This window comes from Pongo abelii, chromosome 2, assembly GCF_028885655.2.
Source record: "Pongo abelii isolate AG06213 chromosome 2, NHGRI_mPonAbe1-v2.0_pri, whole genome shotgun sequence".
Lineage (NCBI taxonomy): Eukaryota > Metazoa > Chordata > Mammalia > Primates > Hominidae > Pongo > Pongo abelii.
Window position 1 is genome coordinate 99,352,824 of NC_085928.1, and position 26,826 is coordinate 99,379,649.

General features: G+C 42.8%; 1 protein-coding gene across 1 annotated transcript in view; it reads right to left on the reverse strand.

The window, feature by feature from the left end:
• The window catches only part of CACNA2D3 (calcium voltage-gated channel auxiliary subunit alpha2delta 3), a 939,714-nt gene that overhangs the window by 70,291 nt on the left and 842,597 nt on the right, over positions 1-26,826 (reverse strand). Inside the window, 2 exon segments of the mRNA XM_054552049.2 lie at positions 10,863-10,933; positions 13,941-14,003. Of these exon segments, the coding sequence (XP_054408024.1) occupies positions 10,863-10,933; positions 13,941-14,003 (134 nt within the window).

The following is a 26,826-nucleotide window of genomic DNA, read 5'->3' on the forward strand; positions in this document are numbered from 1 at the left end:
AGCGTCACTCATTTGGTGGATTAAGCAGAGGGTCTGTTGGCACCAAATCAATACCTTTCATCAACAGGTGCTGATAATATAAAGAGAAACAAATTTGTAGATACTGAGATATTAATCCCATCAGCATCTTACCCAGGTAAGAAGAACAGTAACCATAAGAATTAATTGATTAAAGGCCAGGTGTGGTGGCTCATGCCTGTAATCCCACAACTTTGAGAAGCCAAGGTGGGCTGATCACTTGAGGTCAGGAGTTCAAGACCAGCCTGGCCAACATGGCAAAATCCCATCTCTATTAAAAATATAAATTAGCCTGGCGTGGTGGCATGCACCTATAGTCCCAGCTACTCGGCAGGCTAAGACATAAGAATTGCTTGAACCCAGGAGGTGGAGGTGGCAGTGAACTGAGATTGTGCCATCGCACTCCAGCCTGGGCATGGGCAATAGAGCAAGACTCCATCTCAAAAAAAAAAAAAAAAAAAAAAAAAAAAAAGAATTAATTGATTACTTTCTGTCAGCAGTGTTGACATTATCTCTGATGGTCATATTTTATATGAGGGGAAACTAAGTCTCAGACAGATGAAGTCACAGGTCCAAGATTATCAGCACACTAGTAATCAAAGGGGCTGGATTATCGGTCCAGGTCTCACAGTTTAAAGCTGCACACTTAAACTGCTTCCCAAACATGAATTCCCGAGGGATATCTTGCTCCTTAGGGATCTCCTGGGCCTCTGATGAGGCCTCATCAGAAGAATCTGGAAAATGGGATGTAAACTCACTCTCAATTCCTAAGGCATAGACATTGGCATTTGTTTAAAACAGTGATTCTCAACTTTGGGTGCCCTTTAGAATCACCTGGGGAACTTCAAATAAATTTTCTTTCCTTTTCTCTTTTGAGATGGGGTATTGTTCTGTCACCCAGGCTTCAGTGCAGTCGCACATAGCTCACTGTAGCCTTCAACTCCTCAGTTCAAGCGATCCTCCTGCCTCAGCCTCCTGGATAGCTAGGACTACAGGTGCATGTCACCACACCTAGCTAATTTTTTTTTTTTTTTGGTAGGGATGAGGTCTCACATGCTGGATGTGGTTGCCCAAGCTGGTCTTGAACTCCTGAGCTCAAGCACTTCCCCCACCTTGGCCTCCCAAAGTGCTGGGATTACAGGCATCAGTCACTGAGCCGGGCCAAAGTAATTTTATATACATGATGATACCTGAGCCATCTCACCTCCTATCTGTAGTATTTCATTAGTCTGGGGTGGGGATTTGGTATAAGTAATTTTTTAAGCTCCCCAAGGAATTCTAATGTGCAAACAGGTTTGACAGCCATGAATTTTAGAATGTGATATACCTCACTTGCATTTTCTTGTGTTGTTTCTTCCCCTCTCACCTTAACTGTAAGTAGCTTGCAGGCAGGAACTGGACTTTATTTATTTTTTGTTTTGTTATACTTTAAGTTCTGGGATACATGTGCAGAATGTGCAGGTTTGTTACCTAGGTATACATGTGCCATGGTGGTTTGCTGCACCCATCAACCCATCATCTACATTAGGTATTTCTCCTAATGCTATCCCTCCCCTAGTCCTCCACCCCCTGACAGGCCCTGGTGTGTGATATTCCCCTCCCTGTGTCCATGTATTCTCATTGTTCAACTCCCAATTATGAGTGAGAACATGCAGTGTTTGGTTTTCTGTTCTTGTGTTAGTTTGCTGAGAATGATGGTTTCCAGCTTCATCCATGTCCCTGCACAGGACATGAACTCATCCTTTTATATGGCTGCATAGTATTCCATGGTGTATATGTGCCACATTTTCTTTATCCAGTCTATCATTGATGGGCATTTGGGTTGGTTCCACTTTAAAACCCAGACACATCCTCCCAGGGCTTAGTACCAGTCTGGACACATTCAGGGGTACTTCCTGGACTCACCAAATAGGAGGTGCCACCTGCAAACCTTAAGGATAAACAGAGTTTCCCATTGTCCTGGAGAGCAGCACTGATTTGATAAACAAGTGTGAGTGCCCCAGAGCCAAGAAGAGAGGGTCCTCTGAAAGAAGGTGGCCCTGGGGAGACCAACAACCTTCCAGCATCAAGACAGTCCCTGTCCCCACTCAGAGCGGATGTTGCTCTACCAACCGCATTTGCTTTGCTCCTGGGGCAAGTGATCAAATTCATGGGTGCCCAGTAAATGCACCTAGCTGCCAGCTGGTTTGCCCATTCACGCAGCCCCTCCCATGGAAATTAGCTTCACTTATTAAACTGAAGGAGAAAATAGAATCACAATTAATTCAATAGAGAAAATATTACATTTCTTTTGCCTTCTTAGAAGGAAAAAGCTGAATTCTGCTTTGGGAATGAGTTAATGCAAAACCCATTTGAAGCAGGAGAGCTGATTCTGGGGGAGCGTCCTTGGGCTCTGCCACGTTCGTGAAGCCAGGTCTACATTTCATAGCAACTGCACCACAATGATGCCTGTACTGCACTTCGCAGTGTGGGGCATGTCATTGAGGCTTAATAAATGTTAGTACCTCTGAGTGTTGGTATTACTGCTGTTATGATTATTATTCATAAAACCCAACAGGTGTTATTGAGTGTTCCTACTTCCAGTGTCTGGGGTCAGGCAGGCACATGGACAGGTGGTTAGAGGGTGGCTATGGCAATTTGTGTTCAGGACTGCATTGGGCATGTTGTGGGGAGGGGAGACTAAGAGAAGAGTTATGAATATAGCCCCATCACTCAAGGATTTCCAAAGGGGTTATCAGAGGAAGCCAGAGGACTCGTATAGTTGGAAGCAAACTGGGGCATGCTGGATGTGGTGGAGACTATCAGTAGTTTCACAATAACTATTCTCCTCTTCTGGTGAGCAGAACTCTGACTTTTCAATATGCACATTTCCCAGGTTCCTTTGTAGCGAGGTGAGGCCAAGTGATTAACCACAAGTATCGTATGGGAGGCTGCTTAATACATTAAAAATCTTATTTAAAGCATTTATTAAAAAGTAATTTGAAACTTGGCCTTTTGGAGCTTTTGGAACTCCCTAAACTCTTCTTTTGCAAGCCTGAATTGCAGATGTGATGGGTGGGGCTCAGCAGCTACACTGAACCATGAGGTAACCTTGAACTTAAAAGCCATATTGGAGAAAGGTAGACGAAAAAGTTGTGGTCCTGGGTCTGTAACATGAGGGTCCCAAATTAGTATTTTTAGACTTCCTTACCATAAGACATGAAAAAAAACCTCCTATGTTCTTTAAGTCCCTGTTAATTTGGATTTTCCTGTTATTTGTGGCTGGACCAATTCTAACTAATACATTGGACTCCAAGTTTGATTAAAAGACTTTCTTTGGCCAGGTGCAGTGGCTCACACGTGTAATCCCAGCACTTTGGGAGGCGGAGGCAGTTGGATCACCTGAGGTCAGGAGTTCAAGACCAGCCTGACCAACATGGCAAAACCCTGTCTCTACTAAAAATACAGAAATTAACTGGACATGGTGGCAGGCGCCTGTAATCCCAGCTACTCAGGAGGTGGAGGCAGGAAAATCACTTGAATCCGGGAGGCGCAGGTTGCAGTAAGCCAAGATTGCACCGTTGCACTCCAGCCTGGGTGACAAGAGCGAAACTCCATCTCAAGAAAAAATAAATAAATAAAAAGAAAGACTTTCTTTCACTATCTCTTAAGGCAGAGCAAATATGAATGTAAAAAGAAAAATCTCTGCAGAAGATATGCTAGTCTGCTCCAACTATGGAGAAGACATGAATGGTTATCAGGAGAACATCCTCTGGAATCTGAGAGACATGAATTCAAATTCTATCTTCTCATTCATGCCTGTGAGACAGCTTGACAAGTTGCTGGGAGCCTCCACTTCTAGTCCCTTGTTTGTCGAATGGAAATAATAATAGTAGTTACTTCATGGAATTGCAATGGGAATTAATTAAGGTAATGCATGTTACCTGCCTGGAATAATGCCTTGCCTATAGTTAGCATTCAATAAGTGAGACAGACTGCATGATGATGAAGATGAGGGCAGTTACTGTTATTGCTGTAACTGGGGATGCTCAAGCAGCAGCTTTTGGATTTTAAAGAGTGGTTCTTTGGAAGCTCCATGTCTCCGCATTCCAGAAAGTTTGGCCCAGAAATATACTTGTCCAAGCCAATCTGTCTCCTTGTTCCCTTCAATGCCACCTCTGACAAAGCATAATTCTGAGGACATGGTCAGGTCAGCAGGAAGCCACGAACCCATTACACTCATTACATGAGTTGTTGAGTATTAGACATCAGCGGGGCAGTCGGCATTAAAGGCGAGCAGCCATCCAAACATAACAGAATCCTCCTTTAACACTCTCTACGCTCCAAGGCCAGGGCACTCGCTGAAGTGTAATGTGATTACCAAAGACAGGGAAAGCTCCCAAGTCCCACCACACAGAGACAGGAGTAGAAATGATACAGATCTTGGATTCTACCTGGATGTGTCACCTTTTAGAAAGGTGATTTAAATAGCAGAAGAAGCTGCCACAGGGAATTCCACACAAGCCAGCCATGTTAACGAACATTTGTGGGGTGCAGCGACAAGGACATTTGCCAGATCCCATAGGGAAAATATGAATGGCCTTGGACGGGTAAAAGCTCAAGCGTGTTACACCAAGCACAGCAGAAATATCAACAAGAAAAACCAAGCAAAACCACACACACACACACACACACACACACACTAGCAGTTGCAACCAAAAAAAAAAAAAAAAAAGAGAGAGAGAGAGACAGACAAGACAATGGCCATGAAAGATAGGCACTATTGGTGGCTCGACAGCAAAAACAAAAACAAGTTATTTGAGAGCAGTCCATTTCCCGGCAAGCCAAGGGCCAGGTGTGCTCCATTGGTCTTTCTGGCCTTGAGCATAATCAGATAGACAAAGAACGAGGGAAGAGCCTTTGGTCTTTCCAGAAATCACAAGGATGTTGGTAAAAGCAAAAAACCCAGGGTAAACCTTCAAGTTCTGGATATTTGATAACAGCCACATTTTCATCCTTCAGTAAAGATTTCTTTCTTTACCTGTTTTTTGAAGGCTCTTGCTCTTTCCTTGGGCTCCATATTGAACTCATTTCAACTTTCCCTTTGGTCTCCCTGGCTCAAATGTCCTAAAAGTCATATTTGTGCCTCTTATGTAACAAATGGCACTTCATGTCCAGGTTGGTGCCCAGCTCCGCAGAACTCAGGCAAGAAGTATTACATTACTTACAGGGGGAAGGGAGGAGAGGAATTGGAAAACGGTGGAAGAGCCTTTGTTTTTTCATGTCTTACTAGCAATCTACTAGATATTTTGCTGGAGCAAGGTGCCCTACCTGAGATTAACCCAGAGTGTTATCCTTGCTGTCTATATGCTTAGTGTTTTGCCCTAGCATCAGTAGTTCCAGTGCCCCCCAGGGGCCTCTAGGAGAGTAAAGTGCTAATATGGTTTGGATCTGTGTCCTCACCCCAATCTCATGTTGAACTATAATAATCCCCAATGCTGGAGGTGGGGCCGAGATTGGATCATGGGGGCAGATTGGAAGTGACTGCATCATGGGGGCAGATTTCCCCCCTTGGTACTGCTCTTGTGATAGTGAGTGAGTGCTCACGAGATCTCGTAGTTTTAAAGTGTTTAGCACATCCCTTCCTCCCTCTTCCTCCTGCTTCAGCCATGTGAAGACATGCCTGCTTCTCCTTCACCATCCGTGATGGTTGTAAGTTTCCTGAGGCCTCCCCAGCCATGCTTCCTGTACAGCCTGTGGAACTGTGAGTCAATCAAACCTCTTTTCTTTGTAAATTACCCAGTCTCAGGTATTGCTTTTTTCTTTCTTTCTTTTTTTTTTTTTCTTGTTGTTTAGGTATTTCTTTACAGCAGTGTGAGAATGGACTAACACAAGCACCATAAAGACACTGAAGGTGGGGGCCCCTCCCATCAAACCCTAAGGGGAGGATGCAGGAACAAGAAGATAATCCAAGAAGCTGACCTCAAAAAGATGGGCTGGGGGCTCTTCCCTCTAGGAAGAGATGGATTCAGACATTGCTTAGAAGTCTAAAAAGAGGAGAAAGAACAGAGGAAACAGAGAAAGGTAGAAGTCGTGGATCAGAGAGGACCCCCAGGAGCTCTCACTTTGTGATATGATTCATTTGTGCCAGCTGATTGTGCCCTGCAGGGATTTCCCCTGTGGTCACAATGGGAGACATCCAGGAAGGAGGCTGAGTGCCCACGTTCAGGAGGGTGGGCTGTAGGCATGTATGCACCTTCAAGCTGGGGACACCTCAGTTACTCACATATCATTCCATATATCCCTCACTTGTAGGTATATGAATAATTATTTTCATCCTATTTTGTTGCAGAGATCAGGTGACTCCTAAGAGCATAGTAGCTAGACTGCTACCATGCTTTTAACCTGGTGTCTTGATGCTGGCTGCACATGAGAATCACAGAGAAGCTTTTAAAGAGCACAAGTGCCTGGGCACCATCCCCAAATCAACTTAATATACAATTTCTTGGGCTGCAGCTTGAACTTGGGAGTGTTTTTAAAGGTCCCCAGGGATGCTAACGCACAAGAGAGTTCAGGTCCATGAATCACCCCAACACTGTGCTGTAAAGGTAACTGCTATGTAGTAACTATCCTTTGGGGGTTATTAGTGATAAAATAAGACAAACAAACAAAACAAAACAGGAGAAAACTGGCAAATAAGAAGAACTCAGACATATGGAACTCTACTCAAAAGGTATTCTTATCTCCTGTTTGCAGTGGCTTTGCAATTTGAAAAGCATTTTAACATATTGTATTTTAGTTAATTCTCAGAAAATCCATTGAGGTCCCTATTTTGGTAATGAAGAAACAGGCTCAGAAAGGCTGAAGACACTGTCCATGGCCACACAGTGGAGAATCTTGTGCTTAACCTGAAGTCTTCTTATTTCAAGTCCAGAGTATCACAAAGGCCCTGTCACGAACCTTGAAAGAAGAAGACTCCTATGACAGGCTATATTTTCCCCCTTTTCCCTAGATACATGACAACATTGAATTTGCATTACCAGGGGTAAACAAATTCTAATGAAAGGATTTTGAGACTAGATTTTCTCTTCATAGTTGCAAGAGGCCGGGCATGGTGACTCACACCTGTAATCCTGGCACTTTGGGAGGTCAAGTTGGCGGGATCAGCTGAGGTCAGGAGTCCAAGACCAGCCAAACCAACATGGTGAAACCCCGTCTCTACTAAAAATACAAAAATTAGCTGGGCATGGTGGTGTGCACCTGTAGTCCCAGCTACTCGGGAGGCTGAGGCAGAAGAATCGCTTGAACCCAGAAGGAGGCGGTGGTTGCAGTGAGCAGAGATTGCACCACTGCACTCCAGCCTGGGCAACAGAGCAAGACTCTGTCGCAAAAAAAAAAAAATACTCGACACTTTTTGAACACGGGGCCCCACATTTTTATTCTGCACTGGGCCCTGCAAATTGTGCAACTGGTCCTATTTATGCCTGTCTCAGAGTTATTGGAAAGCCTGCAAAGAGGTAAGATCTGTCAAGGACAACCAAGCCTGGAGTCTGGTGGGTGCTCAGCGAAGGCAGCCATGATTATTACTGTCATGCTGCTGAACCTATTGGTCTGTGAGTTGGATCCTGGATACTAGGTCATACGTAAGCTGGCTACAGTCAGGTCAAGGAGTCAACTAAAGTGCCCAAGAGTGGCCAATTCTGCCTCTTAGACTGTTTCACACGCTGCTGTGAGACTTTCTCAAAATTCTTTCAAGTTGTTAATTTGTTCACATAAATCAGTGGTTTTCCTTCTGCCTGCACTACAGACCCAGAAGTGGATGTTCTTTCCCTCTCATGGCACTGTCAGGTAGAACAGCCAATGGGTCACGAGGTGAGTGGTCAGAATGGTCAGGGGAGAGGTCTGCTGTCACCCAGACAAGCATCACCTTGCTTCCCTGGAGAGAGGCAGCAAAGTGACCAAGAGAGAGAAACAAAGGGGAGGCTATGAAGGGAGGTAGTGCTCTCCTCTTGGAGGTCTGTCTTTCTGGAGAAGATGGTTTGTGGAGTTCTTGTGCATGAAACTTGTTTCTTTTTCTTTTTTTTTTTTTTTTTTTGTTTGAGATGGAGTCTCGCTCTGTCACCCAGGCTGAAGTGCAGTAGCATGACCTCGGCTTATTGCAATCTCCGCCTCCCAGGTTCAAGCAACTCTCCTGCCTCAGCCTCCCAATTAGCTAGGATTATAGGCATGCACCACCATGCCCAGCTAATTTTTGTATTTTTAGTAGAGACAGCATTTCACCTTGTTGGCCCGGCTAGTCTTGAACTCCTGACCTCAAGTGATCCACCCATCTCTGCCTCCCAGAGTGCTGGGATTACAGGCGTGAGCCACTGCACCCAGCCTGAAATTTGTTTCTTTAGGACTGGGTATAAGACTATCAGATAAAGAAACTGAGGGCCAGCCCAGTACTGTCCAAGATGCTGAGATGAGGGGACAGCACAGTAAACTGATCTCGAGTTTCACCTGGGCTAACCACAGCACCAGAGCAACGCAGCCTCATGTAACCCATGTTTGGGGGTGGGCTCAATTCAATATGGTGCATTACTTCTGACCCAGAGTGCTGTCAGTTACAGCCAACTATATCCTTTCACTGCTTCTGAAATATAGATCTTCTCTGAATGACAGGACTGTCAACCTTATGCTCTGAGCAAGCACTGCATGCTGGGAAGGCAAGGGCACGAATGTGTGACTGCAAGGACTATGGTCCTCCAACACCAGAGACCCATCATATGGTGTCATAGGAAGCCTGTAGGGAGAGGTGTAAATGTTGATGAAGCAATACCTGGTGCCAAGTGGAAAGCAAATTCAAGACAGAGCAAAGACGTACAACAAAAATCATGGCTGCAGCTCACAACTAATTGAGCTCTTCATACATGCCAAGTTCTGTGCTAAGAACTTTATGCTTATTATGATCTCACTAGCTCTGACAGCAACCCTTGGAAGTAATTATTGTCATCTTCATTTTCCATGTAGAGAAACCAGTGTTTGGAGAGGTAATCTGACTAAATCAAGCAGCTGATAATGTCAGAGCCTAGATTTGACCCCAGTCTGTCTGACTCCAAAAATCAAACTCTCAATGCTCTACTGGCCCTAGTGAGGAGGCCTGTCAAAGAAGCCCAGGAGGTTTGTCAACTTGGTCCTGGATGACAGCAGTTGCTGTAATAACTGAGTTCCCAGCCCTTCCTTTTTCTCAAATATGTTGGCTACTCTTGTAGTAAAAGAAAGTTCTAGATTCATACCAACTGTACTTCACCCACATGAAGGAGAAGACTAGAGGTTCAAAATTCCATTACAGCCTTTCTCTTTCTCCCACCAAACAGTTTGAAAGGAATATCCAAGAGGGAGAGGAAAAAATAGGTTTGTTAAAGAAGTTGAAAAATGTGCTTTCAAATGAGAAACACGTGTGCGATTATTCCTCATCTTTTGTCTCCTCCTCCCACCAAGTTGAAAAGAAGTTAACATGATACAAATGCACACATCCACATAAAGATAGGAAAAGTCAGTAGTGCAGTGGATGGCAGGCCAGGAGCTGCTGCAGGAAGCTTGAAGAAGTGGTGGAAAACTCCATAGCCACTCCAGCCCAGATCCAAGCAGAGTTTTCAAGCATGTGTACAATGACTCCTGGCAAAGAAGAAAACTGTACTTGAATTTTTTTTAGAAGGGAAGGGAGCAGGAGGGGACAATCTGCTACAGGCAGGCCTGAGAGCAAGCAAGTGTGTCAGAGATTGCAGTAGTGCTGGCGCTAGGCCAGGTTTTTATATCATTTCTTTTTTTTTCCTCCCTTCTGGCACAAACAAGCTATGGAATTTCAAACACTGGATCATCATTTTTGAATTCCCTGCTTTCAACAAAGTGCTCAGTTGGTCCTGTTGACTAGCTTGAAAGTCTGATTTCCTGAGCTAACATTTCCTAGCCATGCAGCTGCAGGGGAGTAAAAACCAGGGGCCTGCCTACCCACTGGCCACCGATGTGCAATGGATCTCTCAGGGAAGCTGGAGGGCCATCCATGGATTTCCTGCCATTATATATTTAACAGCATCAAATATGCCCATTAAAGCACCACTTCAAAGGCTAACATTCTTCCTGGGAGGCCAAGCGAAGGGAGACAGCACCGACCCCCAGGGAGACATTCTAACACCTGATCTCATGGGATGATGGCTTTTCCCAGAAGTTTAGGTATTCCCAAGAGCATGGCTGGCCTGCCCATGAGGGACATGGGGCTGTAAGGAAGCTGCTCTACACAAGCTTTATTCAGGATCAGCGAGAGTTCTTACACCTGGAAGAGTAGTCAGTATCTGCCACCTGTGGAATTTGGTACCATCTAGGTTTTCTTCCAGAAGCAGACTTAAACTTACCTCCATCAAGAGCGGATTTTGAGAATTTTCACTTGATTTTTTAAAACAACATCAAGAAGTCTCTAAATTCCACCTTTCATCCCCAAGTTCCAGATTTCTAGGAAGCTTCCCAGGTTAATCAATGGGAGACAAAATACACTCCACCCTTCTGGCCAGGTGAAAACCTGTCCTACTTCTTCACAGTGACTTGCTTCAGACTGACACAATAACATCACAGTGCAGCCTCCTACTTCAATATTGGCCTCCAATAAACGCTCTGCTGGGTGAACAGGAAACTCATTGTGAGCTGAGTTTCTAAGACTCTAACACTCGTGCAAGAGGCATCGAATTTCAGAGGGATCTTTTGGAGCATGAGCACAAGTAAAAACCAGCTACGGGGTCAAGTCTGGGCTTGCTTTATTTGACCTTGGTTTGTTTTATTTTATTTAGGAAAACTTTTGGGGTGAATGCAGTGGACCATAAAACCCTTACCTTTTAAAGGAGCCCATTGTTAGCAATTTGTTCATCACAGCTCCCTCGATCTCACCAAAAAAGTCTCCAGTCTATGGGGAAGAAGACATATGAGGAGGTATAGATAAATAATGTGCCCAAACAGGAGAGAAGAAAAGAAAAGGGACACAGTCTGTGTCCTGGAACTGACAGGAGCAAAAGGCAGGTTTTCAGGAAAGTGGAAAAGGTTTTAACAGTCATGAGAAGTTAAGGGATTACACAGCAAACTAGTGAGCAGATGTGAATGCTTCCACAGTACATGGGAGGGGGCTGCGTAACCCATGCTGAATGCTGAAATTAAAACATGCATACACACACATGTGCACACACACATACCCCACTACCCTTGGATGGAGTAGGTAGTAATCTGCACATAATCCCTTGTGATTAAAACACTACTTCATATCGGCAGAAACAGGCTATGAGAAGGCTTCCTAAGCACTAATAAAAAGAATTGTTTATAATTCCTGGATGACCTGTTTAGGGAAATACAGCAGTCCACTTCATCAGCCCTATAAAGTTCCTGCAGTTGAGAATCCATCCTTTCTCAGAATCACTTTCTGAGGATCACTTTCATTTTGTCATAGGCAGTTGACATATTGACCAAGAGTAAGACTATCCAGCCCCTTGAGGAGACAGCATGGCCAATCAGACTTCTAATGGCCTACCCTACACCTGAGGCTGTCTTAAGGTCATTCGAAGCTTTGCAGTCATTCCCCACCAGCAGGCTGATGTTTTTGTAAGTCTACTTCTTGGTGCTGGCCAAGATTTGCAAACTTTGGTGGAATAAAGAATTAACATCCTCATGCATGCCCTCTGAACTTCTGGAGCCACTATCATGCAAGGTATCCCATGGGGGAGGGCGTATGCAGTGCATGGAACAGAGCCTGCAGCAACGGCCTTCTGCCGACATGCTGAAATGAACCAGTGTTGACCAGCAGAGAAGCCCCATCTCTACTCTGGGTACTCTGAAGATTTGTAGCTTGTGAGTGGGTGGGTGGGTGGAGGGCACTGCAATAAGAATCCAAATTATGTAAATTCCTTAGGCTTTGTATTAACTAAACCCCAATTCCATTGCAACTAACTGAATGACCTCAACCACACTCCTGGGAGTTTTCAGGCAGCAAGACATATATATGAACTTTGGCAAAATGTAAAGGGGGAGAAAAGGAGGAAAAAGGAAACAACATTTCTCTGACTGAATATTGAGCACTTCCTTTTTCACTGCAGGGAAACTTGGAAACTTTTGCAACTCTGTGGGCGTGTACTACTACTAGGAGCAAGAAGGACATTTGTATTTCGTGTGTGTAATATGCCAGTTTCAATGAAACTGGTTGTTAGATGAAGAATTATCCTAATTGGGGCATAGGAAGTCAGACAACATCAAACAAGCCCAGGCTGAGCAGGCTGGCAGGCTCACTGGGTCTATTGCAGGCTTATTCCATGGAGACATAGAGCAGAGAATCTGTAGTGGCCATGGCTGCTCATGGCTGAAACAGAGTCACCGTTTCCATCATTTGTTGGCTGGTCCAGGACTCACCCCTGGAAGACATCCACTGCATCCTTCCTGAGCCCCGGGATCATTCCTATCTCACCCCTACATGAGTAGAGCAGAAGACTAGAGCTCCTCCCTCCAGGCAACTAATTGGTATTCTTGCTCCATAGATTCTTGAATGCCTATGTTCCTCCTCCCAGCCAACAGGGCATATTACTATAGGCCAAAGGACTTTCCTGCTGTCTCAGGGACTGGCTTTGTTTCATGGGCCCATTCATCCTATCTAATGTCCATCGACTGTCCCATGTCTAGTGATGCTCAGCATCAGAGGAGACTGGGAATGGGCATTTTGAGTCTCAATAGTGCAACCAAGGTGCACTGAAAATCCTACAACATTCTCATAAAATAAGACAGGAAATGAAAGCACAATTCCTCAAGTTTCCTAGAGCCCCTGTTTATAAATCACCAAGCCATTCATTTCAGACCCTAAGAAGCCACACTTAAGGACAATTAACTAATTGATTAAGCAGTGAACCTATCATACTGCTGACTACTAAAGAATTTTAAATGATTTAAAAGAGACTTTATTATAATGTATTAGGATACTCAAATATTTGAATTAGAAGAAATCTCATATAGTCAACCATCCTCATTGCACAGAGCCTATCTAGAGGTCTAGACAAGTTAAGGAACTTGCTGATGATCCCAAAACTAGTTAAGGAAGAGAGCTAACATCAGAAACCACCTTCCTCCTCTGATGGTGTTACTTTATTTTATGCACTGTTGAACTTGTTTGTATTTTACCTTTTTTTATACGTTAACGTAATTTCTCATTGCAGGAAAAGTTTTAATGCAGAAAATTTGAATGGAAAAACTTGTTTTTCTATTACAGTACCATTGACTTTAACTCTTATTTTGATTTCCAGGCAGAGTGGAGATTTCCGTGCTCAAGCCCACACCTTGGTTTCTTTTCATCTCTCTCCCTCCCACCCCTACACTGCACATGGTGCAGTCAAATGAAGAATATTCCTCTTCTATCTCTGGACCCTGGTCCCTTGGTGTTGAGAGCCCAAGCTGTTAATCCTTGAACTCAGATAACTGATTTTTAAAAAGCAAAAACCAGAATGAAAGCCATAAACAATAATTATGTAGAAACAGACGTGTATGTGTGTGCACACATATGAAGATGAAATATCTGAAGGAAAAAAACCTTAAAGTTGCCCAAACTATTTAAGGCACCCCACCCTCAAGGCAAAAGTTCTTTATGTAGCACAGACAACTCTTTGGCTAAGAGTTCTATAAATTGAACATTTTATGAGTGAGAGAACAGACCCTGGGCACTGTCACCCCCCTGCATCCCCCACTGGGAGGTAGAAACTCTTTGGGGCCTGCTGAGAAGCAGACTGTGGCGTTCTTAGAGGGATGGAAATAAGGTTTTATAATCTCCTGCTATTACCTCCTAAATAAAGATCATTGTCTCAAAGTTTTAACACCATAATTTGTTCCCCCTGACCCAAGCACATTCTGAGCTCCTTACTTTGAGTTGGTAGAAAATTTTCACTCACCTGTGTGTAGTCTTCAGACACCAAAATAAATCCATTATTGTCTATGAGGTAACAATTCACAGTCTAGAAAATTAAAAAAAAAAAACAGCTTCAACTTCGGGCCATCACACTGCTTTTAAACAGAATGACACACTTCCAACCTGAGATAAACTTATTTTTTTGGAAGGCAATTGTTTTCAGGCAATTGCAAAAGCCTGCTGGTTCTAGGCTTTAAGGCCATAGTTAAGATAACCCTGGTGTTTACTTTGCAAAACTAACAAAAATAAAACACTGAACAAGTCTTGAATGATCCAGATTGGGATAAAAAGCATATGCATTAAAAAATGATGAATTATAGTTTGTCTTCCTTTTTTTTTTTTTTTCTTTATATGACCTGAATAATATTTCCCAGGAACAAAGTGCTCAGAAGCCCCCGAGCCTGTATTGGCCGTTGAAGTGCAGGCTGTTTTGAAAGCAAAACGCCAGCACAATGTCATTACTCTAATGATGTATTAATGAAAACACCGTGTCAGCTCAGAGGACCATCAGGGGACCAGGTAATATTTTTTAATTTGTTCATAGACTGAGGCCGGGGGGAAGGGGCAGACTTCTTTAAAGCGGCCCCTCAGGCCTCCTAAAGGTTTTCAAACTGTGTTTTTAATTGGGAGCTGGATTTGGGGGCAGGGCTGTTAGCTTTTGGTAGCCCAGACTTATAAATTGTAGAAAGCAAGGTAAGCCCAAACCTCTGCTTCCCCCACACTACTTTAATCTCAAGTGAATGATTTGCTACAGGCTAAGTTTTAATTACAGTGCTGTGGAGTTTAAACTTAAGGTTTAATTCCGTCCTTGATGTAACTCAGTTTCTATTTATTGCAGCTTTACATACCAACTGCAACATTTAATTTGTAACATATCTTTACTCTGAGCTAAATTCCGCCTAGCTCCAGGCCACCACGGGGCTGATGTTTTCTGGGACATTTGCCTATCCACAGGGGTGGTTTTGGTTAGGCACAAAAGGGCAGCAGTGAGTTGGTCAGAATGGTCCGTCCTTTATTACTAGACAGTGACTGTGCAGAATCAACAGAAAATTAAAAGCCCTGCTAGCACCTCTTATAAAAGAGTTGGCTGCTCTGGTGAACAGCAGAGCTTCTCCTGGTTATACAAAGGGATCAGATGAATTACTTGAGTAACCTGTTCACAGCTTTGCTATTTGAAGAAGCTCTTGGCCTCAGGGACAGTACCTTGGTCCCGGAGGGAGTCTTGATAAGCTTTCTCCATTGTCAGGAGATAGCATTATGGAAGCAATCTCATAGAACTGTGTTTCTAATATGGTAGCCACCAGTCTTATGTAAATTTAAATTTAATTTCAACTTAATTAAAATTAATGCAACTAAAAATTCAGTTCCTTAGTTGCACAAGTCACATTTCAAGGGTTCCACAGCTACCTCTGGTTAGTGACTACACTTTTGGACATTTCTATCATTGTGGAAAGTTCTTTTGGACAGCAGTGCCTTAGATTATACTAGTACTACAATGAGCTTTAACCTAGTCTACATTGGGTCATAACAGACAACTGTATCCTTGCTGATCTGAATGTCACTGTCAGAAGCATTTGACCCAGAGCAATTCCATCTTTAGAGGCTGGAGAAAATGAGGCTAAGACCTGTTGAGCTGCATTCCCAGAAAGTTAAGGCATTCTAAGTCACAGGATGAGACAGGAGGTCGGCATAAGATCCAAGTCTTAAAGACTTTGCTGATACAACAGTTTGCAGTAAAGAAGCCGGCTAAAACCCACCAAAATCAAAGTGGCGATGAGTGTGACCTCTGGTCATCTTCACTGCTATACTCCCACCAGTGCCATGACAGTATACACATGTCACGGCAATGTCAAGAAGTTACCCTATTGGTCTAAAAAGGAGAGGCATGAATAATCCACCCCTTGTTTAGCCTATAATTTTTAAAAAACCATAAAAATGGGCAACCAGCAGCCCTTAAGGATGCTCTGCCTACAGTGTAGCCATTCTCGATCCCTTTACTTTCCTAACAAACTTGTTTTCACTTTATAAACTTGCCCTGAATTCTTTCTTACATGAGATCCAAGAATCCTCTCTTGGGGTCTGGATCAGGCCCCATTTCCAGTAACATCTTTCTGGTGAATCCCAGATGGATGATACTGAAGAGACCCCCGACCCAAAGGAAAATCATCTGCATGCACCAGTTGACTGACTTTGGGTAAGTGGGGTACATCTACCTGGGTAAAGGATGGGACTGGGTTAGAGACCCAACTTAGGGGAGTTAGAGTCTCTCCTAAAGCAGAGTGGGCTTCTATTAATGAAAGGCAAGGATGCTTGATCAAACTTGGGTTCAAGGCTCAACTTAGGAAGGTTAGAGTCATTCCTAGGATTTAGGGGGTTAGAGGCTCCTCTCAGTAAAGTCCCTCTCAGCTAAGAACGGGTTTGGCACTATGGAATGTTAACTACTATTCTTTTTGGATTAATCTGTCTTGCACTTGTTGCTAAGGGCTATGGGTGACAGGATAAGGTATGTACAGGACCACAGGACATGGGGAGCTTTTTCCTTCCCCTAAAAAGGGAAACTTGAGAGCTGATGGGACTGCCAGAAAAGATCCCTTCACTACCGACAAGTGGCCACCTGAACTTTTCAGTTTCGCTGCAATAGGCGGATCTTTCTCTGGCCTCCCTGAGCTCCACTTTCCCCACCCTGCCACAGGCAATGCTTTGCTCTCTCTCCTTTCCCTTTATTATCTTTTCTGTTACCCAGGGCCACCATCTTGCCCAGAGAGAACAAGCTGAAACTCCTGGTCAGAGGTTGGATTAACAATGATGGGACCCAATGGGGGGCAAGTATGAGCCTCGCCAGTTTGATACTGGGCGCTAAGCAAAGGGGCTAAGGTCTGTGTTTTGTCACATGTATTTTGCTCTGGCCAGAATGGAAAATCATTTTCCTTTGTGTTGCAGCTTGGCTTCCAGGGCTGTGGTCCAGCCAGCCCGGTCACTAGGGCCACTCAGGGAAAGGGAACCCAGAAGCCTGGGATGCCAATAAAAGGGTAAAAATTTCTTACTAGTCAGACTTCCAGCCTCTTTTTCTCTCTCTCCCCACCCCCCGCTTTCTCTCTCTCTCTCTCTCTTTTTCTCTCTTTCTTTCTCTCCCCCCCGCTCCCAATGGGTTGAATGAATGGTAAAAATCACTGTTTAGGTAAAAATCCTCTGTAAGGTAAAAATCCTGTGTAAAGTTTTGATAAATGGGAAAAAGGATTTGTGAGGCTAGTCTTAAACTGTAGTGAATCTGGTGTGCTGTGTGTGTCTTTCTGTATTGTTCTGTCATAAAAGAGGGGTGCTCTAGGATAGAGTGCGAGCCTAGGACTCCCATAAGCCCGCTGTTCAAGAGGGCACAGCAAACTGGTCAGTTAAAAACTTTGCTGCACATCCCTGAAAAAATAAAAAAAAAAACTGGATGACATTTCCCTATTGTCTTGTATGTCCTTGGAAACTTGACCTTGTAACCATGTGACTATGCTTTCTCTTTTCACAATAGCAGCATGGGTTCAGGGTTCAATTCCTGGTTTAGGGAATGAGTCCTTTATCTTCTGCGTGTCTGTGTATTTATATGTGTTGTATGTGTAATATAAAAGAACTTTGATTCATTGGCTTAAAAATAATAGGTGCTTAAATCAAATATTGTCAGAAAAGTAAAAAGTGTAATGTCTTTTAGTTCAGGTGACTTTAGTAATCTTTGGGAAATAAAGATAGTTTTACTGATAGAATAAAAATATCTTCAAAAATGTAAACATTTGGTCTAAATTATGCAAGTCAGATATTAGCTTTGCTAAATATTTTAAGGTCATAAACTGCTTCTTTGATTTTTGAAAATTGTTCAGCTTACCTATTTTGCAGCATTAGATTCTAGATAAGGCCTGGGGACATGTGGAGAGTCATGCCCTCTAGTTATGCTGGAAACAGTCAGACCTTATGGTGCCCTAGGCTCGGCACCTAGTACATAATTAAAATCCCTTACTTACCAAGGTTTTTACCAAAAGTAAAAGTTGCTAAGAGTTAACACTGTAACATGTATTTGAGACTACCAAGGAAACAGTTCTACACTCAAGGTGTGTAAGAAAAGTAGAATATATTTTGGAAGGTGGATTTTTTCTGCCTAGATTAAAGGGTTAAAGGACTGTTTTAAGTTAGGATAAAGCTAAAAGTTTGAATGACTTGTGGAAGGTTTGTAAAAAATAAACTGTAAGAGAAATTCTGTGTGTGGACATTGACTAAAGTTAAAGAGGTAGTATTCAGTTTTTCTGTAAATTAAACACTGGAATAAAAGCACAACAGGTTTTTCTTAGAACACTGACCTGCTCTTTCACAAAAAAAATGTAAAGGGTTATACAAGGCTTATGAAAATCTTACCTTATGGTCAAACTGATTAAGACTGAATACATTTGTTTATAAGGTTTTATTAAGAATTGGATTTAACATTAATAGTACACTAATGCAAAGGTAAAACTTGGCTTATTTGGGATAAAAATCATAACAGGAAGCATTATCAAATGTGAAATAGTGTTTGGCTTTCTTTGGGATATATTTGTATAGTTGTGTTATTGGTATGTGTTCCAAAATTATAAGAAGCTCCTATAATTCTAACATGGCTTAGAGTATGTTATTAATAGTCATAATTGTTATGTAAAATTTGGATGCCACAGAAGTAACCAAATTTCCTTATCAATTGTGGCTTTAATAGTGGCTGTCCTAAGACTTTTTATCACCCACCGACAATTGTTGTCTTGTTTTAATCTTCTTCAAAAGATGGTTTATAATCAACTATAGAACTCTGACAGGTGCTACTGAATGCAGGTTTCTGATAACACTGGAGATTGTGACATTAGAATAGAGGAAGAGACTTTCAGGACTCACAGAGAGCTGAAATGTTCATGACAGAACAGGAGTTCTGTTCAAGCAGAACAGGAGTCAACTGCATGAACTGAACTAATAAAAAACTGAAGTAATATTTTTTCTTTTACTTTTTTGCTTAAAACATTGCTGATCCTTTTTGTTTTCCAGGGCCAAGAAAACTTTTCTTTTGAGCTATTTACAGCTTTTAACAATTGAGTAAACTATACTTCTGCGAAAAAAATTTAGAGAATATTTGTTTCTCTCTACCTGGTTCCTCCAGAATTTGGAAACTATTTGAGAGTATCTTAACTTATGGCAATATAGTTATTTGCATAAATGCAGTAAGAATCTGTTTTCTTTTGTAATAGGATACAATTGGAGAAACTGGTTATTTTACCAAGGCTTTGACTGGAATGGTGTGTTTACATTTAAGGAATCAAACTTGACTTAGAGAGCCAAGAAGAACCCCTTGAAAAAAACTAGCCTCATACCTTGTCTACACAGTCCCTGTACAGGGTTCCTGACCTGTGGTAAGTAAAGAATGTCACCTTCTGAAAGGCCCAGGAGCCCCAAGTTATCTTGGGACCTCAAGAGGAGAAGAATTTACTCAACTCATAGGTATTTGGGGTAGAAACCCATGGCTAGGCTTGGCTTTAAAAAAAAGTCTTATCTGAGATTCCCTCTATGAACAAAATTTCATCAAAGACAAATTTAAAAGCCTATGTGAAAAATAATTATTCTTGCTGCACTGTATACAAATAATCAGGCCAAGTATAATAAAGCAAATTAGTCTATGATTTGTCTCTAGCAAAAATGGGAAACTAAAGAAAGAAAAATTATGTTTCAAGAACTGTGGTATACCTGTTATTAAGTTCTAGTCTCATCAGTTGATTTTAAGTTTTTTTCTGTAATTTAGGCCAACCCTGTTTATTCCTGTGAACCAACCAGTGATCTCTTGACTGCTGCTCAGAAGAAACAAGAGGGATGGGTAATGTAAAAATCTGGATCAATATTCTAATTCTGGGCATGTATTAGAATCAGCTAGCAACCTCATATCAGCTTGGTTCCAATAGTTGCCCAGTTCATGGAACGCCTTATTTAGTTTACTTGGGATAATTTTACTTAATTTGTTTTACTGTTTTGGAATACATTGCTATTGTACTCTTTGTGTAGAAATGCTGGACAAGCTTACTAAATGTTTTCTTAAACTGAGCACTTTTTAATCTTCTAGATATCATCTTTTGTCAGAACTTGGAGTTATGAACGGCCCTTGCCATACCAATGCTTTCTGATTGAGCTCCTCTCTACCCTGAATGCAAGAGACCCAATAGTTAGGTAGGAATGGCATTGCCCCTATTCAGCATGAAGAAGTTACAGAAGATGCATCTTTATCCCTCTGCAACCCTTAGGATTAAGGGTTTTCGTATAAAAGGGAGGGGGGAAATGTTAGAGGTGTTTGAACCAGAGCAACTCCATCTTGAATAGGGGCTGGGTAAAATGAGGCTGAGACCTATTGGGCTGCATTCCCAGACAGTTAAGGCATTCTGTTTCACAGGATGAGTTAGGAGGTCAGCACAAGATACAGGTCATAAAGATCTTGCTGATAAACAGGATGCAGTAAAGAAGCTGGCTAAAACCACCAAAACATAGATGGTGATGAGAGTAACCTCTGATCATCCTCACTGCTACACTCCAACAAGTGCCATGACAGTTTACAAATGCCATGGCAACATCAGGAAGATACCCTATATGGTCTAAAAAGGAGAGGCATGAATAATCCACCCATTGTTTAGCATATCATCAAGAAATAACGATAAAAATGGGCAACCAGCAGCCCTCGAGGCTGCTGTGCCTATGGAACAGCCATTCTTTTATTCCTTTACGTTCTTAATAAACTTGTTTTCAGTTTACTCTGTGGACTTTCCCTGAATTCTTTCTTGTGTGAGGTCCAAGAACCCTCTCTTGGGGTCTGGATTGGGATCCCTTTCCGGTAACATCATGATGCTCATTCTGCAGATATAGACACTGAAGCAAGGGGCAGCTAACCTCTGTTCAGTCAGTAAATACATGTTGAGTACAGAAGTGGCCTCCATATTCAGATACTGTCAATATTCAAATCCCCACAGTTGCATATAATGCCACAAATCATCATAACCTCTACTCCTAATTAAAACTTAGTCCCTTCGCCAACATCTCTAACTAATTAGTACTCTTGCTATTAGACCTACATCTTTGGTCAATATCTTTTTGTTTGCCTAATACTGTAAATATTGAGCAATGCAATACAGGTACAAGGCAAACAGATTATAAAGTCACTTGAAAATCTTGACAAAGAGGCAAGATTTCATGAAGTCCATGAAAGTAATGTTAAACATCTCCAATCACACAGGAAGCCATTGGCACATTAGAATCTGTCAGAGGCAGAAAGATGAAAAAATACTTGCTACAAATAAAACATGAGCCGTACTTCCAAAGAGAATAATTTCAACAGAAACGGACTAAGAAAAGTACCTAGGAAAACTGATCAAATTCTTTACTATATTTTACCCTTTTTGTGGTCATTCTGAGAAAAATCAAATGTAAAGTGAAGGATTTCATATTGTGCTATTTTATCATCTCATCAGAAACACTAAACTCCTGGCCCCTAAACCCCATTTGTTTCTTTGGAAAATTAGAGTACAACTGCAAATATAACCTAAATTTATTTAAAAAATAAACACAGTTTCATACTTTCCACTTCATTTAGAGAAAAATATTCAAAATAACTTTTTATTATTTGCTGTAAACATTTGGTTCTTTTTCTGACCTTTCTTCTTAGAACGAGGCCCTCCTTATAATGCTCCTTATAACAGCCAGCACCAGTAGAAGGGAGATCAGAAGACTCACTTCTCAGGCATCTGCCCTGCTCCCTCCCACTCCCACTTCTGGTGTGGAAGGAACAGAGCTGAGAGCTCTGGAGCAGGGGCAAACACTGTTTTAACTCAGAACTTGGAAAACCAAGCTGCAAAAATAGGGGAGTGGCCTCCTTGGGAGAATACCAGATGAAAACTATCACACAAAGAGGTTTTTCATAAAACATGACTCTCACTAATAATAGTAACAATAAGAATGTAAGAAGAATAAGGAGGATGGCAGCTACAGGAGGACATCGACTCATGCAAACCTCACTTTTCACAGCATCAAGCAGGGAATTTTTCTCTTGGAAAGAAGAGAAAACTGAGATGTTGTCTTCTCCAAGGTCACACACACACAAGTGAGACTTGAGTCCATTGCTATGAGACTCCAAAGCCCACACTCCTACTGGCTGACCCCCACCCTTACTTTCTAAAAGACAGCAGGACACAGTTAGTTAGGGTCTAGGGATTTTGGCTGCTCATGGAAAGCTTTCCTTGTTTGAAAAAAGCAATCCTTTTATATAATGTGTGTGTGTGTGTGTATCTATATCTATACCTATATTTATATCTAATCTCTATGGATATCTAAGACAGATCTTGTCTGACACCTGCTACCAAAGGAAACCACAACAAATGGCAGAAAAATCAATGTACCAAGTGTCTGGGGTGTTATTATTGTGGCCGAAAGCAAGTAAAAACAATAAAAGTGACTGACGTCTGGGTCAGTTTGGTCAAGTGGTATCAACCCCAATTATAGGTTCCTAGACTCCCTGGGCATAGCAATTCTTGAGCTAATATCTGAACCAAGACATAGTTTAGGGGGATTTTTCTATCCATTTCCACAACTTGCTACAGAATAATCTATGGAAGAAAAACATATGTCCATTATATGCTAGAGTCTAAAAATACCCTTGATGAACCACTCATTTTGGTAAGATTGCTCTACATCCTAGCAAACAATGATGGGAAGAGGTACAAGGCGGAGAACTGGCCAGGGCTCCTGAAGGATAACACGCCTAAGCTTCCATTTCCACCAAAGGGGGCCACTTTTTTTTTTTTTTTTTTGGAGACCAAGTCTCACTCTGTTGCCCAGGCTGGAGTGCGGTGGCGTGATCTTAGCTCACTGCAACCTCTGCCTCCCAGGTTCAAGAGATTCTACTGCCTCAGCCTCCTGAGTAGCTGGGATCACAGGCATATGCTACCACACCCAGCTAATTGTTGTGTATTTTAAAAATAGAGACAGGGTTTCACCATGTTGCCCAGGCTGGTCTTGAACTCCTGGCCTCAAGTGATCCTCCTGCCTTGGCCTCCCTAAATGCTGGGATTACAGGCGTGAGCCACTGTGCCTGGCCTGGGCCTCACATCTTCCCCAGCAAAGTAGGCACGTTTCCCATGCATGGGCTGGGGAACAGCATTTATTTCTTCTACACTGAGTACCAGTTGGTATTTATTTCTTATACCATGCTTCTATTTAACACTATTTAAATCAACTTTTCCCTCTTATATTAAGATTCCAGGACAGAAATTTGGCAGCAGAGAAGATGCCTTACCATACTTGTTTATGGCTAATTTTGAATTTCAAGGTCATACTGAGTATAAAAAGACTCGTGCACCATACTAAGCAAGAAACAGGTACTGTCAACATTGGGATTTACAAATCACTGAGGAAAATTACAAGTCCAAGGCAGGGTGCTGTGTCATTGATGTAGACCTTGGTCACTGAATCTGAAAGGTGCCACTGCATTTTTTTTTTTTTTTTAGATGGAGTCTCACTCTGTTGCCCAGGCTGGAGTGCAGTGGCACGTGATGTTAGCTCACTGCAACCTCTGCCTCCCAGGTTCAGGTGATTCTCCTGCTTCAGCCTCCTGAGTAGCTGAGACTACAGGTGCACACCCCAATGCCTAGCTAATTTTTGTAGTTTTAGTAAAGACGGGATTTCACCATGTTGGCCAGGCTGCTCTCAAACTCCTGACGTCAAATGATCTGCCTGCCTTGGCCTCCCAAAGTGCTGGGATTACAGGTGTGAGCCATCGTGCCCAGCCACTTTTTCCTTATAGACATTGCTGTTACTTTGTCTAACTGTAAACATTAAAAGGCAAATTGAGTGACAAGATGACTTTCTAAACAGACTTCCCTGTCAATGACCACTTGGATTAAATTATTATTGAGAAGTAGAGTGCAGTGGAGTAAGCCCACTAGAGTTAGGGGGTCAGAGTGCTGGGTTTATGGATAAATCAGGACAGAATTAGCTAGAGTCCAGTCTGATGAACTGTTTTTTCCATATCACTTTACAATAAATAATATTCAATTCCCTTCTCCATATGGCCTGTCCAATAAAAGGAAATGGGAACTATTTTCTCAGCTTTCCCTCGCTGTGCTACCCTTTCCTCCCAAATTAAGCCCAACGTCTTAGAATATGTCTATCCATCACCCTGCCCCAAGGGTGCACTAACAAGTTGAAGAGCTTGAAGAAATTAGGAGTTCAAACAGACACTTGTAAGCACCTACTCCACAACTACCTTTGGCAAAACATCTGGGGATGAGGTTGTTTTTAAAAATGCAGCAATAAAGGGCAGGGTGGAGAGCACAGAGGGAAGTTGATGTTTTAAAAAAGGCATCTTCCTGCAACTATTCCGATGGTTCCGTATTACTCAAAGAAGTCTGATTCTTAGTCACAGAGGTGGATCAGGTAGATACCTGAAGTTAAAGCCCAAACCCAGGCCATGGGAATTGGGCAGTCACAGATTGGAAGAGCAGGGTGCCTGGGAGTGACAAATGGCAGTACTAACCTTGTGTACACTGGAAGGGGTACTAGCCCAAAGGTTAAGACACCAGTTTGAGAATCAGAGACTATGCCATTTGCTATCAGTGTGACCTCGAACAAAGTCTTTCTAACACTCCGAGTCTGTTTTCTGATCTGAAAGATGGAGATAGCACCAAGTATTTCATAATGTTGCTGAGAAGATTAAATGGGAGGGTGCATGTAAAGTACTGAGCATAGTACCTAGTGCATAGTAAGTCCTCCAAGAACACAGGCTTCCATCTGCTCAGCAAATGTTTATTGGTCACCTATGATGTGTCATTTTTACAAGTATCCTAATGCTACAATTGTACAGTTTTTCAAAAAGGGAAGTTGTTACACAGTTCATAGCAGGAGGTCCTGGCCCACTGGCTGAACTTTGCTGCTTTTTGCCTTTTGTTTGGAAGGATGCCTTTTGTTTGTTTTGATTGGATAAACAACTCACTTAGAAACCCGGTATTGTACTGCCTGTTGTCTTCATTTGTGGCGAGAGAGGGAGAGAGAAATACACACATACTAGGTTCTTGCATCTGAGGGTGGGGCCTGAATGTCTGTACATCAGGCACAGGAAGGTGCCACTCCTTGCTACTTTTCTCCAGGTCTCATGATCCAATCCCTAATATTTCCACCGTGGAACACGCTTGACACTTATTTCACATCAGTTGCTCTATCTTTTCATTAACTAATGATCATATCAAAACACTGTCTTTTGAAAAATTTATTGCAGAGGGGTCACCTAGGAAAGATGCACTTGGTAGGGGTCACCTATGCCCCCCGTCCTCCTTCGCTATTCAAATTATCCTCAAACCTATCCTCTGGCTAAGCTGGGCGGTCCAACATGCAGGCAGGTGCCTGGCTGCCTGGAGGCAGCCCTTCTCGTTGCCCTGTCATAATTTAAGCAGGTCTTTCTGATGCCAGAGGAAACGCCTACAAGCCCTCCAAAAGTCTTAGAGATTCTTAATAAGGGTTATTAGCCTCTATTCCTTTGGAACAAGAAAGGGTAGAGCTGACTTTGATCATGAAGTTTTCGATTCTCTCACTGCCCTCACACCTCTTCCAATGCCTCAGTAGGAGACACCTTCTCACCTTCCACCGTCTTTGCTAACTCCTGGTACTCTCATCAGATGAGAAGTGTTGCACAGGTGAGTGGAAGAAGAGACTGAAAGCAGTGAGGAAACACTAGCACCTGCAGGTCAGACTGAGATCAGAGGTGAACGTGGCCCTCGTTCCTCCCTTCTGTCCTGAATGCTGACTGTGTTTTCCTTGACCACAATGACCCTTTGCCACTTTGGTGCCTCTACAGTGGTGTTCTTTGCTTGCAAAGCTCTTCTCAGGCTTCAGGAATTGTCTTCAATATCATCTCCTTCTTTGGTTGACTTAAATGTTACCCCCTCAGAGAAGCCTTCCCTGACTACCGCATGTCAGTTTACTCTGCAGGACTTATCACAATTGATGATCATATAAGTTTATCTCTCCTGCTAACCGGTAAGCTCCAGGAGAGCAAGGCCTTTTCTGACTTTGCTTCCCGTTGACTGCCCAGTGCTCAGCCAGGCACCAGGTGCCTAAGAAGGGCTCAGTAAAGATGTCTTGAAAGAAGAAGTGAGTGTGTGAACTGTTGCCTCAATGGCTTGGAAGTTAACATTCACCCTGGGTGAAATGGAGTTCCTTAAAAGTCAGCCCCATGGCCAGGCCCTCAAGTCACATGGCTCAGGTTCCGACTGGACCAACCAAAGATGCACCTCTACAAGATGGCAGAGCATCTGGCACACTGGCTCCACCTACCAGCCAGGGCACTCCTGCCCAGGCCCAGAGAGTGCATTGATGGGGGAGACAAAGGGGCTGGAGTGGATCTAAGGCTAAGTGTGTCTGATAAGCCTGAGGGAGTTGGGCCAGGTCATAAGTGCAATGGAGAAGCCAGAACACTGAACTTAATGAGCCCCCACAGCTGTTTTTAATGGGGACCTGATCATTCGAGGGCAGTTGGGGGAGAGGAGGAACATGGTCTCATATGCCTAATTAAAAGTTACAAAAAAGAGAATGACACATGGCAAGAGTCTGCTGAAACAATGGAAAGGGGCCTTGGTGAGAAGGCAGGGCTGACTTTTCTATTTAAAACAGTGTCAATTGGTTGCCTGGAGCCAAAATTTAAGAGTCAAAGAGGACAATGGATGACAGGTTCAAAGTACAAACTCAGGACATTTGAGCATCAGATCAAGTTCAGAAATCAGGGCAACTTCAAGGCTTAATTTTCAAAGCATGTGGACCTTTAACTGACATTTGAATAGGGGTTTATCCCAACGGTT